The sequence below is a fragment of the Macrobrachium rosenbergii genome, chromosome 51 (genome assembly GCF_040412425.1).
Source record: "Macrobrachium rosenbergii isolate ZJJX-2024 chromosome 51, ASM4041242v1, whole genome shotgun sequence".
NCBI lineage: Eukaryota > Metazoa > Arthropoda > Malacostraca > Decapoda > Palaemonidae > Macrobrachium > Macrobrachium rosenbergii.
This window is the reverse complement of record NC_089791.1, coordinates 5,455,751-5,472,623: the sequence shown is the minus strand read 5'-3', so window position 1 is coordinate 5,472,623 and position 16,873 is coordinate 5,455,751. Positions and strand designations below refer to the sequence as shown.

Genomic DNA, 16,873 nt, shown 5'->3' with positions numbered 1-16,873 from the left:
CAACAGACCCTAACATTGAATTGTTAGTGTATAGGTTTCGAGTTGTTTTATTTGGAGCTACATGTTCTCCCTTTCTGCTGAAAGCAACAATTAAGAAACACCTATCTACAGCAGAAGGTGACGTAGAAAGGTTAAAAGAGGACTATATGTAGATAACTTGCAGTTCACTAGCAATGATGATAATGAACTGGTAAATTTTTTCTTTGAAGCAAATAAGATATTTGCACAGGCACATTTAAATCTGAAAGAATGGACGAGTAATAATGGCTCAGTGCAAACTACTGCTAAAGCATACCTGATTAGTGCCAGAGAACAAACAACTCATAAGGTCTTAGGTATGAACTGGGACAAAGAAAAAGATACCTTGACATTACATCTAAGTAAGATAAATAAGTCCTGCTAGTCTGAGAAAGAAGTGTTTATAGGCCTATTTTGCGAAAGATTTTACATCACGCGCCTAGAGGGATGCTGGGAGTTCACGGATCACGCTGTTGTTTTATTTACAAGCGTTACCAAGCTGCGCATGCGCGAATTTCTTTCTTCTCGCACTACAAAGCATCAGCGATGCATCTCAGAAATTCTTTCGTCACTTTGTCGTAATTTTTGCACCGTTTTATATTAGCCGTTACATAAAGTTTTATATATCGTACCAGCAACAACTCTGCTGAGTTCCCAGCCACCCTTCTGTGACGTCTTCAAGCCTGAGGTCATCGTGCCAGCATCATCTCTTCAGCTGAAACCCCAGCCGCGAAAGGATAACTCACCAACTCACCATTTAAGCATTAAGATTGCTCTACCTTGCAACCTGTTCCCCTATCTATAACTGCTTAGATTTGTTTTTTTAGTGTTACGTTGAATGAGAGCAAAGGGGAAACTTTCATTTTCTTTGTAAATAAGGTTGTGAATAAATGTGTTGTAGTGTTATGAGAGTTTCTTCTTATATTCATTTCCCATATTTCAATTGCTGGTGTTGAAACATTATTGTTTAGGGTTTGAAAGAACCTAGAAAAATTCTTGGATCATGACAGTTGGCAACACAAAATTGCCAGTAGCAAGTTCTCCGACAAGAGAATCTCTCTCTCTCTCATACAGCCAGTCCCCTGTTATCAGTGGGCTCGGTTATTGGCAATCCGGTTTTACAGGGTGTGTCTGACGACAAAAATTGGTGATTTTCGGCACTATATGCGCCAATTTCCCCTTCTCGGTGCTGATATACGCCAATTTCCGCTTATCAGCACTGATAATCTGGTACTGGCGCCGATCTCCGGTTACTGGCACCGATAAGAACTGAAAATCGCTGAACTGTGGTTATCGCCGATTTTTGCTTGTCACGCCATCGGAATGGAACCCCCGCCAATAACTGGGGACTGCCTGTATATTTGTACAGGTGGTGTTCAAGTTATGATAATTCGTTTTACGATAATTCACTTTTACGATGGGTTAGCAATTAATATTGATATGACAATATTTTGAAATTACGTATTTTTAAATTTTGCGAGCGACTGGCGCAGGCAAGTGTGTACAGTGTACAATACGGTGGCCGGAGAGGCTGGAATAGGTACATCAATTCAATGAGCCAACCTCACTTGCTCTTGCTATGTAGGAAGTTCAAATAGTCAGCGTTCATTTGCAATTTTTGTGCATTTGTAAGTAAACTCTAAAACTCAAATTTGTATCAGTGGGTAGTGCTCGAGTTATAATTTGATTTTGCGATGGGGTTAGCACTTAATACCGATGCGACAATATTTAGAAAATATTTTTAAATTTCGCGTGGGCACAGGCAGCAGTGTACAATGAGGCAGCAAGAGAGACCAACTTACAACAGACCAACTTCTTTTCCTCCACCTCTTTACTCCATCTTCTAGTTAAAAAAAGTAATGGAGAATGATAAAAGTATTGTTAGTAACGTTATACTCTTGCGTAAATGTGTACAGCCATAAACAACTGAACGAGAAACTCTTGTTTTACTAATAACCAAATCAGATAACTATTTTGCTTGTTTTTCATCCAACCATCATACAGTTGAACAATTACCGTAGTTATGTTACAAATGACGTTAAGTACAATAGGACTGATACCTTTCTACATTACACCCTTATTCACTATGGAGAAAAGATCAGCAAGGAAACATACTGCTATATTTAAGCTGCAAGTTGTAGCTGAAGCTGAGAAAACAATGTTCAAGCTGATAAATTATCGTGCATCGGCAACATGGATGAAACGACTGTAAACAAAATTGGAGAGAAAGTATTCTGATCAACACTACTGAGCATGAAAGAACACATATTACTGCTGTTTTCACATCGATAAAAGATAAAATACGTAAAGCTCGTATTATGATGAAATTAAGAGAAAATAGCAAACAGATTCTTGAGTCTTTTTTACACAAAACAAACATGCCCCCAAATGGCCAGCCGCCAACATCATCTATTAACGAAAAAAATAGCTAAATTAATTTCACAACGAGACATATTTCAGTTATATTTCAACTTAAAAACACTCCGTATAACAAAAAATATCCTTTTCCCATATAAATAAAGTATCTAGAGATTCATTTACGCTACTAGAAGCAAGAAAAGCGCTCTGAACCAAGTTGAATGTGGCGAAATAAACTTGCCCCACGATCAACTTCCAAACCAAAACATTGATCGCTATGATCACAATTTATAATACAAAAGCAATATGAGAATATATACAAAATATTATTGGATACAGTATAGTAAAGCATAACTATTTAAAAGATCCATGGAAAAGATGCACATTCATTATGTTATGTTTGTATAATACAATATGTGAATATAGAGTACAGTAAAATGTAGGCTAGGCTACCATATATGTACACAATATACCACAGTGTAGGCTAAGCTAATTCTTGTTTGTTATTCAATTTCTCTTTATACTGAATTATCATAAGTCAATCTGCACTGAACCTGCAGAATTAGCTGACACTAATAGTTACTATACCGTATATGTATAGAGTATACTGTGTAGTGTAGGCTAGGCTACCATATATGTATAGATGGTACTCATTACCCTAGTGCAGGTTAGGTGATATTCGAGATACAATTTTTTCAACAAACGATGGGTTTTTGGAACCTAACCTCATTGTAAGTACTGTACTTATCCTTTAATGAAATATCAATTATGTACAATAGACATAAAAAACAAAAATAAACAAACCCAAAAGTTCAATATATCGAGTGAGTGAGTGCGTAAGTAGGTACATGTTACCATATTGTTTTGCTTTGATTTGTTGTACCGTATTTCGTTACAAGTTTAGTTGACTATGTTTATCACACACATTATAACAGTACGCATGAGAATAATTTATCACCATAAAAATATTTAAAATCCGAATTTCATACGTAGGCAACAAAAAACCAACATTCGCATTTTTACTTTCCTCCCCAGCTATAGTTTAACTGTGCCTGGCAAGTCTTGTCCCCAGCTAGTTACTGTGCTTAGACTTTCATGTATAGGTTCTCTCTCTCTCTTTCTCTCTCTCTGAGTATACACATCCTTTAATAAAAAAAACAGCAAAACATCAATAAAATGTTACTTCACTTACAGAATCCATTTATACTGTGCTTAGACTTTGATGTAAACACCACAGCTCTCTCTCTCTCTCTCTCTCTCTCTCTCTCTCTCTGTATACATATCCTTTAATAAAAAAAACAGCAAAATATCAGTAAAACATTATTTCATTTACATAGTCCATTTATACTGTGCTTACACTTTGATGTAAACACCAGTTTTTTTTTCTCTCTCTCTCTCAGTATACATATCTTTAAACAAAAAATACAGGCAGTTCCCAGTTTACGACAGGGGTTCCGTTCCTACACCGTGTCTTAAACCGAAAAATTGTCGAAAATCGTCAAAAATCCTAAGAAAGCCTCACTTTTAATGCTTTGGGTGTATTGAAAACAATGTGGACTGCATTTTTGTTGAGTTTTTCATCAAAAAAACCTCCAAATTTTTATTATTATGCCGTTTTGGAGCCACATTTCTTCCGTCAGATCGGCGTATAACGTGTAATAACCCTGGAACATGCTTCATAAACCAGGGAATAATTTCTGATGAATGTATTTCAAAAATGTCGTAAGCACCAACATTCTTACTTTCCTCCCCAGCTATAGTTTAAATGTGCCTGCCAAGTCTCGTCCCCAGCTAGTTACTGTGCTTAGACTTAGATGTATAAAAACCTTGGTTCTCTCTCTCTTTCTCTCTCTCTCTGAGTATACAAATCTTTTAATAAAAAACACAGCAAAACAACAATAAAATGTTACTTCACTTACAGAATCCATTTATACTGTGCTCAGACTTCGATGTAAAAACCACAGTTCTCTTTCCCTCTCTCTGTATATATATCCTTTAATAAAAAAACACAGCAAAATATCAATATAACATTATTTCATTTACAAAATCCATTTACTGTATACTGTCCTTACACTTTGATGTAAACACCAGTTTTCTCTCTCTCTCTCTCTCTCTCTCTCTCTCTCTCTCTCTCTCTCTCTCTCTCTCTCTCTCTCTTTTAGTAAAAAATACTGTACAGTAATTAGTGAAAACACAGTGTTGTTCTACATTATAAAAAGCGAATTAGTGATAATTTTAGAGATAAGGTCCATGGAAAATTAGCGAATTGGTGAAACTTCCCGTGTAAAATTGAAAGATACATTCCACAAAAATCCGCGACAAAGTAAAGCATCTAAAAGTGGGGGTCTACACTTTTCATGAAGAAGAAAATGAAGCAGATGCAGAATGATTCTTGGGGCATATCATTTGAAGAGGTGTATGCGATAATAGGCATTACAATGCCCGAGGAATTCTTCCTAAAGGACAGCCAGTATAACATCTTTGATGAAAAAAACTTGGGGACCTCCATTTTTCTGTCAAACAATGTAAGAAATCATTTTAGAGAAATAAGATTTCTTAGGTTTGATGTCAGATTAACAGATCCACTCGATTGCAAACCGACAGATTTGCATTGGTTTCTGAAGTTCTGGACTTGCATTGGTTTCTGAAGTTCTGGACTTGCATTGGTTTCTGAAGTTCTGGACAGATGTGTTGTTTGCTACAGACCATCAAATAAAATAATAATGGACAAGATGTAGGTGCCCATTCATATGGTATATTGCCAGCCAGCTATGCAAGTTTAGTACTGTACAGTATTAAGTTTTGGTTAGCGGCTGATGTAAAATCAAAATACATGCTCAATGGAATTTCATATCTTGGTAAAGACCACAGCCATCATGCAAATCAACCACTCTCCGAATATGTTCTCAAGCTAATAAAACCAAAAATTAGAAAAGGCAAAAATGTGAGAAAGAATAATTTTTTCACTTCAATAAAACTGGCAGAAAAATTACAAGCTAAAAATATTAGTCTTGTAGGGATGGTAAATCCTATTCGAACAGAGATTTCCACATACATTAAAAAATTCAAGTGACAACCTGTACAGCAGACAAGTGCTGAAAAACAATCACTGCACTCTGATGGTGTAACAATGTAGCCAAACAAAAATGTACTCATATTTTGCAGCATTAACAAACTGTAGATATTGGAAATGATGCAAAGAAAATTCCTGGAACTACAAACTGTTGTAATTCTTTGAAGTTTGGAGATTATATTGCAGATCAAATGGCTCGGTTGTACAGCAGTAAAGCAGCCTCATGAAGATGACCAGTCTTAGTATTTTATAATATACTTGTCAAGCAGACATCGATGCATCAGTTCTTTACAGAAAAGTTACAGGTCAAAAACTCTCCTGTCGTGATCCCCTTCTTCAGTTAGCTGAAGAACTTCAGAAAACGTTAAAAAATAGCAACACAGTAAATAGAAGTGAAAGTGATATTGATGCTGAAGCAGATGTTTCCATAATTACTAAGAAAATAAAACAGTGCCAAGTAGGATACTACAATGGAAATAAAACTTCAGGCATGTGCCACCAATGTAAGAGATCTGTATACAGTATATGCATAAGCAAGGTGTTCAGGAAACTCCTTTGCAAAAAAATGTACTTGAAAAAACTGACATTACAGTACTCCTAAAGAAGAAAATAAGAAAATTTAAACTGACAATCCATTACAGTGCTACCCCGCTTTTTCATGCTTCATTTTGTCGCGGATTTTTGTGGAACACATTATTCATGTTTCCGCTAGGGAATTTTCACCAATTCGCGGATTTTGTAGATAACATTACTACAGTGAAAGTACACTGTAAATTATTTTTATCCAAAAAATCTGTATTTAGTCACGAACACAGTATGAAAAAATACAGTAATTAGTGAATAAACAGTGTTGCTCTACCAAAAAAGCGAACTATTGATAATTTTGTTTTTACCAATATATAAAGAAAACTGGATGACTTCAATACAGGTAGTGCTCGAGATACGATAATTCGACTTACAATAATTTGCTTTTACGATGGGATTAGCAATTAATATCGATACAATATTTTGAAAATACGTATTTTTAAATTTCGCGGGCAACTGGCGCAGGCAACAACGTACAATCAGGCAGCGTACGGTGTACGATAAGTTGGCCCGAGAGGCTGGAATAGGTACATTAATTCAATGAGCTGACCTCACTTGCCCTCATTGTGTCGGAAGTTAAAATAGGTCAGTGTTTGTTTGCAATTTTTGTGCGTTTGTAAATACAGGTAGTGCACGAGTGACGATAATTCGAGTTTACGATGGAGTTAGCAATTAATACCGGTACGACAATATTTAGAAAATATTTTTAAATTTTGAGCGGGCACAAGCAACAGCGTACACTACAATTGCCGTAGAATCAGGCAGCAAGAAAGACCAACTTACAATAGACCAACTTCTTTTCCTCCATCTCTTTATTCCATCTTCTAGTTAAAAAAGTAAGACAATAATAAAAGCATTGTTAGTAACCTTATACTCTTGCAAAAATGTGTACAGCCATAAACAATCGAACGAGACTCTGTTGTTTTGCTAATAACCGAATCGGATAACAACTGTTTTGCTTGTATTTCAACCATCGTACGGTTAAACAATTATCGTAGTTATGTTAAAAATGACGTTAAGTACTGATATGTTTTTACACTACCCTTATCCGCTTTGGAGAAAAGATCGGCAAGGAAATATACTGCTGCAGTAAAATTAAGCTGCAAGTTGTAGCTGACGCTGAGAAAAGAATGTTGAAGCTGCTAATGACTATAAATTATCGTACATTGGCAACTTGGATGAAACTCGACCGCAAATAAAATTGGAAAGTATTTTAATCAAAACTACTGGACATGAAAGAACACATATTACTGCTGTTTTCACGCCGATAAAAGATACATACGAAAAGCTCGTGGTATGATGATGAAATCAAGAGAAAATAGCAAACGGAATCTTGATTTTTTTTTGTTTACACAAAACAAACGGCCAGCCGCCAACGTCATCTACTAACGAAAAAAATGGCTAAAATAATTTCACAATGAGACTTATTTAAGTTATATTTCGACATAAAAACACTTCGTATAACGAAAAATACATATGACCCTTATAAATAAAGTATCTAGAGATTCATTTACGCTAACTAGAAGCAAGAAATCCCCTCTGAACCGAGTTAAATGCATCGAAATAAAGACCACGTGATCGATTCCGAAACCAAAACATTTGATCGCTATGATCGGAATTTATAATGCAAAAGCAGTATAAGAATATTCACGATTGGATACAGTGTAGTAAAGCATAACTTTTTAAAAGATCCATGGAAAATATGCACATTCGTTATTTTGATGTTTGTATAATACGGCGGTGTTATGTGAAAATAGAATAAAGTATAATGTAGGCTAGGCTACCGTATATGATATACGAAAGTGCAGGCCAGGCCTTGTTTGTTATTCAATTTCTCTTTATACTGACTTATCATGTCAGTCTGCATTGAACCTGCAGAATTAGCTGACACTAATAATTACTATACCATATATGTATAAAGTATACTGTGTAGTGTAGGCTAGGCTACCATATATGTATAGATGGTACTGATTACCCTATTGTAGGCTAGGCCATATTCGAGTTCCGATTTTTTCAACAAACGATGGGTTTTTTGGAACCTAACCCCATCGTAAGTAGGGGAATACCTGTACTATGAGATGAGAGAAAACGGCTATGCTTATGTATACAGGGGTAACTTGATTGGTTGTCAAATATTCTGTAAGACAGATTTTTTAATTTGCATTACATTTACTTAATTTGCATTACACATTTTATAGATTTTTTTGTGTTTACATTAATTTTACAATTAGTACATCATTGTTATAAGCATTTTAGGGGGCATATATACATAAGAGTAACAGCTGTAAAAGGGTACTAATCTAAGATGACTTAGGGTGTTTTGGGATGATGGTTTTGTGTGTATTTTTGTTTGAATTGATATTAAATTGTTTTAGTACAATAATTTAAGGTATATTTTTGTTTGAACTAAATTAGGCAGTGACATTTTAAAACAGTCAGTTATAAGCATTTTAGTTTAAGGGGTACAGGGTATCAGGCAGTTATAAGCAGTTATGAGCATTAGATGGGATTTTGCATTTCCTAGGTGGGTCTGGAACCTATCCTCGCAAAAAATTGGGGGAGCAGTGTATTTGCACAGGTATATTTTATTTATTTTTCAGTCATTTGTTTTTAATGTAAAAACTAATTGTTTTTTAAAGTCCAAGAAAAATTAATAAAATATGTTTTATGCAATGGTACTCAAATACAGATTATGTTATACTGAATCTCATTTCAGATGTTGTTACTACCCAAAAAGGTAAGAATATATGCATACCAATAAACCTTCGCTACACTGACAATAACGACTATCAATAGAAACAGGAATGTGGTCACTTGACAGTGCTGTCATTCCAATTAATCTTAATCTTGTAATTATTTACAATATATTTCTTATTTCAGTGCAGCCAAAGTAGCAAATCATAATATTTTATCTATTTCAGGTTTGATAAAAACTAAGTAAGTTTTTCGTGAGATAATTGTCGAATCTTATATGACTACTTATGTCAACTTTATTCTTGTGGAACCTTATATGGCTGCTTATGTCAACATTTTTATTCTATCTACTTACTGTACTATAAATAATTATACACCAATGAATCAGGATGTTTTAATATGCGAAAATGTAGACTCTTGCAATGCAAATACATGTACACTCGGAAACCACAATCTCCGACCCACCTAGGTCATGCTCCAAGTTTATGAGCGGGGCCTTTCTGGACGGCAGGCAACGCCAACTATCACGGACTGAAACACACTCGAACACCTTTTGAACTCTTCCAGGTTTTGCTTTGGGTGTTTTTTTTTTTTAATGATTCTGCTGCATATAATGCAAAGCAGTCATGGTATGATTATATAGACAACACTGTGTTGAATTCTACAACCTGTATAATATCGAAACACATAAAAAATACCGAAACTGCCGGGTTGTAGTTAGGAAAGGGGGGAGGGGGAGGATAGAATCTGTCCAGAAAGGCCTCGCTCATAAACTCGGAGCACGACCTAGGTGGGTCGGAAATTGTGGTTTCCAAGTGTACAGTCATTTTGACTGCTTGGTCGTTCTAGGTACTGTAGGTACCATTGGTGGTTGTTTCAGTGTTAAATAACAGGCACAGTACTAATAACCAACATACCTTAACTCTAGCAATAACTACATTGAGCCTTGAAGTGATCGTTGACAGAAGAGCAAGCCAAGCACTAATGGACAAGGTCTTGGCCTGGTCAGCAACACTTGCTGTTTCCTGGTCAATTTCAACTTGGCTCACTGCTTCTGCTACCCCTTGTTTTACAGTTGCTTTTATGGCAGTATAAATTTCTTCTCGAAGACTGTCCAAGAAATCAAATTTTTGAAGCCGCAGTACTCCAAATACAACGGCAATTAGTTGATCCTAAAAAAAGATGCTTCATAATTAAAATGTAAACAAACATGAAATTTGGACTGAACAGTCACAAAATTTGCAACTGAGCAATACAGTCTAATCCACTTTTAGTACATTAGCAATGTTAAAGGATCACTGCATCATACAGCATTTTTCTTTATGTCCTCCCTGACATAACAATGAATGCAAAGTACAAAAACAACTATATAAGCCTGTTCACTGATTTCCCATTATTATTATAGAGGAGCAGGCTAATTTGCTGTGCCATAAATTTTCCATGAAACAAACTTTTTCAAATAATTTTGTGATAAACCATGGATATTTTATAGACTAAAAAGAGGAATAATAAAGTAATTATTCAACAATAGTAAAAGGAAAAGACAGTTAACCCTTAAACGCCGACGGGACGTATCATACGTCGACTAAAATTGTCTGTTGGGTGCAGAGTGGACGTACCGTATGTCAACTACAAAAAATTTCAACCTTCGGTCAACTTTGACTCGACCGAAATGGTCGAAAAACACATTGTAAGCTAAAACTCTTACATTCTAGCAATATTCAATCATTTACCTTCATTTTGCAACAAATTGGAAGTCTCTAGCACAATATTTCGATTTATGGTGAATTTTTGAAAAAAACTTTTTCCTTATGCCCGCGCAGTAACTCGGCCGAAAATTTCAGAAATTCTTTCATCATTTTGTCGTAAGTTTTACACTGTTTTATATTAGCCGTTACATAAAGTTTTATATATGAAAATGTGTGCAATTTCATGTAGAATACAACAACACACAACCCATGGTTGTAGCTTTTATCAGTTTGAAAATATTTTCATATAAACCATGATAACTGCCAAAATTTCAACCTTCGGTCAACTTTGACTCGACCGAAATGGTAAAAAAACGCAATTTTAAGTTAAAACTCTTATATTCTAGTAATATTCAATCATTTACCTTAATTTTGCAACAAATTGGAAGTCTCTAGCACAATATTTCGATTTATGGTGAATTTTTGAAAAAACTTTTTCCTTACGTCCGCACCAGAAATTCTTTTGTCACGTTGTCGTAATATTTGCACCATTTTATATTAGTCGTTACATAAAGTTTTATATATGGAAATGTGCGCAATTTCATGTAGAATACAACGGAAAATAACTCATGTTGTAGATTTTATCAGTTTTGAAATATTTTCATATAAATCACGATAACTGCCAAAATTTCAACCTTCGGTCAACTTTAACTCGACGAAATGGTAAAAACGCAATTATAAGCTAAAAACTCTTACATTCTAGTAATATTCAATCATGTACCTTCATTTTGCAACAAACTGGAAGTCTCTAGCACAATATTTTGATCTATGGTGAATTTCTGAAAAAAAAAAAAAAAAAAAACTTTTCCTTACATCTGCGCACGTAACTCGGCCAACATCTCGGAAATTCTTTCACACGTTGTCGTAATGTTTGCATCGTTTACATTAGTCGTTACATAAACTTTTATATATGAAAATGTGCGCAATTTCATGTAGAATACAACAACATACAACCCATGGTTGTAGCTTTTATCAGTTTTGAAATATTTTCACATAAATCATGATAACTGCCAAAATTTCAACCTTCGGTCAACTTTAACTTGACCGAAATGGTAAAAAAACACAATTGTAAGCTAAAACTCTTACATTCTATTAATATTCAATCATTTACCTTCATTTTGCAATAAATTGGAAGTCTCTAGCACAATATTTCGATTTATGGTGAATTTTTAAAAACATTTTCCTTACGCTCTGCGCTGGTAACTCGGCCAACATCTCAGAAATTCTTTCACACGTTGTCGTAATGTTTGCACCGTTTTATATTAGTCGTTACATAAAGTTCTATATATGAAAATGCGTGCAATTTCATGTACAATACAACAGAAAATAACTCATGGTTGTAGCTTTTATCAGTTTTGAAATATTTTCATATAAATCACGATAAATAGAAAAAAATTCGACTTTCGGTCAACTTTAACTTGACCGAAATGGTCGAAAACTGCAATTGTAAGCTAAAACACTTACAGTCTAGTAATATTCAATCAATTAGCTTAATTTTTCAACAAACGGGAAGTCTCTAGCACAATATTTCGATTTATAGTGAATTTTTGAAAAAAACATTTTTTTTACATCCACGCGTTACGAATTCATGCATCATTTTGTGATGATATTTTCTCTGTGTTGCTTTGATCGTTTTACAATTTGTTATCTACCAAAATCATCGCAATTTAGTGTACTGTACAATACAAAGAAAAAAAAAATAACCCGTTAGCTTTAACCGTTTTGCTCACAGCGCGATTTGTATAAAATTATATATGAAAAATTTTTTTTGCGCTGTCATATATTTCAATATTTATATATGATAATGATATTTTTTTCATTTCTGATGGTTGCATACTAAACTTCAGGCAATGACAAAAAAAGGAGCCAAAAATGAACTCTTAATCTTAAAAACTAAGCGTGCTGTGATTTTCTGAAAAAAAATTTTTTCCGCTTCGGCGCTAACTCCCGAACGCCACCGGCATACAGGAGAGGTTTTTGTAAATAGAGGCTCGGCGTTTAAGGGTTATGTGTATAAAAAATGTAAATACTGGAAATTATGCCAAATGTTTAATACTAAGAAAATAGCTATACTCTAGGTACCAAAGCAAAACTAATAAAATCTAATACATTAAATCAACATACTTCTTCGAGCAAGGGTCTAGTATCTTCGAGTGGTCTGTTGAGATCTTCAGTGATGTATTTTATGAAATCTGCTGAAACCATCTTGTCAATTAATTTTTCATGTTCACTAAGCTCTGAACTTAGGTGTCTGAAAATACAAAGGAACAAACATAAGCACAGGAATTTGACAGAGGGCAAGGCACTGCTGAGAGATAAATTATTTAATGAAATCATACTATAACTGTCTTAAATTTTTTTTATTAATCAGCCTTATCAGGATTCAATAAACATTTGGCACACATTAAAATCTTTCAAAATAATATTATAAAATTTTTTGGTCAAAAGAAACATTTTCTTCTTATAGAAGTATGGAATGCAACCTATAACAGGTTACACCATTTTCCCATTTAGACAACACACTTCACTGATCAGACAGACATAAAAAGTAAAATAAAAACATGAAAGTCAACATATCATCTTTCCCAGCCCGAGAAGAACCCTAAAAGGGTTCGGAGGTCTGGTTAAACAAATCATTTATAACTAACTAACATATCATCCTGAATTCCAAGAAGGGTATCACTACTTATTTTCCTTAAAATACAAAAGTTAAAGAATTTCCTCCTCAAAATGTATAAATTACCTCCCAGATACATTCTAAGCTTCATCTGCTGTGTAAATCCTACAAAATTACTAATTTCATGCACATAAGGATTCATGGAAACTATTTATTACAAATATACTTTTCACAGGCTATTCTAACCACTCTCCTCCCTTTCTCATCATTTGCCAAAACCTTATTATGTATAAATAGTATTTGCTGTATAAAATTCATCAATCAAAATTATTTTTTATAATGTTAGAACTTTTCTAGTCTCTGACAATATCACTTTCAAACTAAGAACCTAGCCAACCAGGGGGGGAAAGCCAGCACAACTCGGTGCCAGTCCCAAGCTAAGGCAAATTGGGAAGGTTGGAGTCAGAACAGGTATCCATCCATAAAACACATGCCACAACAATTATGAAATGAGCCTTTCAAGATAGAAACAGTTGGAGGTAGCTCAATAAAAATAGCAACCCCAACTAATGATTAAGCTGAGAACAAGAAGAACCATCAGAGGATGTGTGAAAATCCCTTGGGAATGGCCAGTGAATCTACGCCATCTCTTTTTTCTCTTCTGTTGCACTTCCTTTCTAGGGGTGACGCTGAAGCATTGACAGAACTTGTGCTGCGGATGACTGCAGGACTCTTGCCCTCTCGTCATCACACTGAGCTATTGTTAATATCAAATTACATTTCCTGAGGACTTTGGATGATTGAATGTCTGTTAATCTTCAAATGAATTCTGAATAACTGTGTTGAGATTTTTCAAGTGAAAAAGGTTAAGTGCAATTTTTTTTAAAGTAGGTAGAATGTTTACATCTTCAGTCTGTCTTGCAAAAAGGTGCACATGGGCCTGGCTCTTGAAGTAAAGCTGGACTTGGGGCTGTAAAGCAATGATAAACGCACCTAAACTCATGAGGCATACCAAAACACTCAACCTAATAGTAATGGAGATGGAGAGGCTCATTTTCTTCTGGTTCCAGGATACAAACAGCTCTTCAAAGTCCTCTTCCCCTAAGTCAAGCTTTAACTTTTCACTTATGTCAACGAGACTGTTAACGATTCCCTTTTCCTCCTCTTCTTGATTAAACCCTCTGAAGTCACTTACAAACTGTGGGCATAAGGCCTTCCATGCTCATTCATGTTTACATTACTTACTTCATGCCATACAGCATCAATATTCTTTATACAATCGTAAATGTTGTAACCCTTCCAGGAGTCATGTAAGGTCACATCTGGGTCATTTACCTCCTTTAATGCTTGCCTGTATTTACGGCGAGTGTAATATTTCTTGAAATTTGCTATTACACCTTGATCCATTGGCTGAATGAGTGGAGTTGTGTTAAGGGGTAAATAAACAGTTTTAACATCAGGATGGAAATCATCGAAGTGCGGTGGGCGACCAGGGGCATTATCCAAAATTAAGAGAATCTTAAAAGGAATCCCATCCTCAAGGCAGTACAGCTTGACTTCAGGAACAAAGTGATGAAAAAACCAGTCTTCAAATGCAGCAAGAGCAACCCAGGCTTTGCTACTGGACATCCAGATTATGGGTAGAGAACTTTTTGTGATATTTTTCAGTGCCCGTGGATTTGCCGCACAATACATGAGGAGAGGTTTTAGCTCTAAGTCTCCCAATGCATTGCCATCCAGCAGTAAAATTAGTCTACCCTTCACCGCCTTAAATCCTGGCTTCGTCTTCACAGCTGATGTACATTTTTTCTGGCATTTTTTTCCAGAAAAGGCCTGTCTCGTCAGTAATAAAAATTTGCTGAGGGGTATAACCTTCCTTATCAATTATTTCCTCGAGTAGCTTGGGAAATTTTTTGGCTGCTTCTTTGTCCGTGCTAGCTGACTCACAGCTAACAAATAAGTGATGCAAGTTAGCACGTTTTTTGAAAAGATGAAAACATCCACGACTTGCAGCAAGTATTTCATCTCCTACGCTTTCACCAGACTTAGCCTTTAAGTCATCGGAAAGGCTTTTAGCTTTTCCTGAATCAGCAAGAGGCTATGCAGTACACATTTGTCTCTGATGTCCCATCCAGACACCCATAAGTTTTTCTATTTCTTCTACCACTATTCCCCCTTTTCTCATTTATAACTGTTGACTGCAATGGCACAGCACTTTTTACGTGTTCCATAATTCTATCCTTGTTCTTAAAAATTATTCCGATAGTCGAGCGATTCATATTATAATGGCGTACTACCTCAATCATTTTTTAACCATTTAAGTAAAGAATGTAAATAAGAAGAGGAAAGAGATCAAATAACTTTTCACAAGGAAGTAATTTAAACAAACAATCCAAGGCGTGAAAAAGCTGAATGTGGTGCAGCTGTGTTTCATGATGTGGGGATGCGTTACTTTTAGTAGTAAAAAACCATAAAAGCAAGTGCCACTAGATATGTATTTTACTGAAACAAAAAGAAGTGATTCAGGGGAAATGTAGTGAAAGAGAAAAATCAGCCATGGTCCCAGTGGTACAGCTGGGAATTCAATGGGAAGTGGACTGCATCTTCCACCAATACCCCACCACCATCCCCTTCTCCTCTCTACTGTTTCACTCAGCACAGTCCCATACACTCGCTCAAGGTAAGACTCTCTTTTGATTTTTTATTGTTACTGTGTTGCATTTGATTGCTTTTATATTGCATCATTATGCTAAATTTATTGTAAAATTCCCTTTTATTTTTTTATGCGAATTATTATTGCTTTTACATACGTACAGTAATGTTTTTACTGTCTCTCCTTCTCCCCTCAACAGTATAAAAGCTCCCTCCCACTATCTTAGGTCAGCTGTGTGTCACCGCTGCAACATATGATTTTGTTTATCTCTTATGTTGAATTTTATTGTGAAAGCATTATTCTTTTATTTATTTTGTTGAATATGGTTATCATTAAACTATAAATTGTGCTTGTGCTTAAAACAATTGTATTTAAGTAGGTACAACAGGTGGATATGGGGAAGTTCCTGAGTGTGGGACGAATTAATTAAATTCCCATTACAGTATTCCTCATGGGAATAATCGGATTGATATACGAACATTTCACTATATGAAACGGAATTTGGAACAAATTAAATTTGTATACCAAGGAGCCATATATATATAATATATATATATATATATATATATATATATATATATATATATATATATATATATATATATATATATATATATATATATATATATATATATATATATATATATATATATATATATATATATATATATATATATATATATATATATATATATATATATATATATATATATATATATATATATATATATATATATATATATATATATATATATATATATATATATATATATATATATATATATATATATATATATATATATATATATATATATATATATATATATATATATATATATATATATATATATATATATATATATATATATATATATATATATATATATATATATATATATATATATATATATATATATATATATATATATATATATATATATATATATATATATATATATATATATATATATATATATATATATATATATATATATATATATATATATATATATATATATATATATATATATATATATATATATATATATATATATATATATATATATATATATATATATATATATATATATATATATATATATATATATATATATATATATATATAT

General features: G+C 33.9%; 1 protein-coding gene across 1 annotated transcript in view; it reads right to left on the bottom strand.

Annotated features, from left to right (window-relative positions):
- Positions 1-16,873, bottom strand: part of scat (VPS54 subunit of GARP complex scat) — a 253,813-nt gene that overhangs the window by 188,842 nt on the left and 48,098 nt on the right. Inside the window, exons 8-9 of the mRNA XM_067094594.1 lie at positions 12,601-12,727; positions 9,646-9,900 (exon numbers count right to left, since the gene is read on the bottom strand). Coding sequence (XP_066950695.1) covers positions 9,646-9,900; positions 12,601-12,727 — 382 coding nt within the window. The remainder of the gene's footprint in view (positions 1-9,645; positions 9,901-12,600; positions 12,728-16,873) is intronic.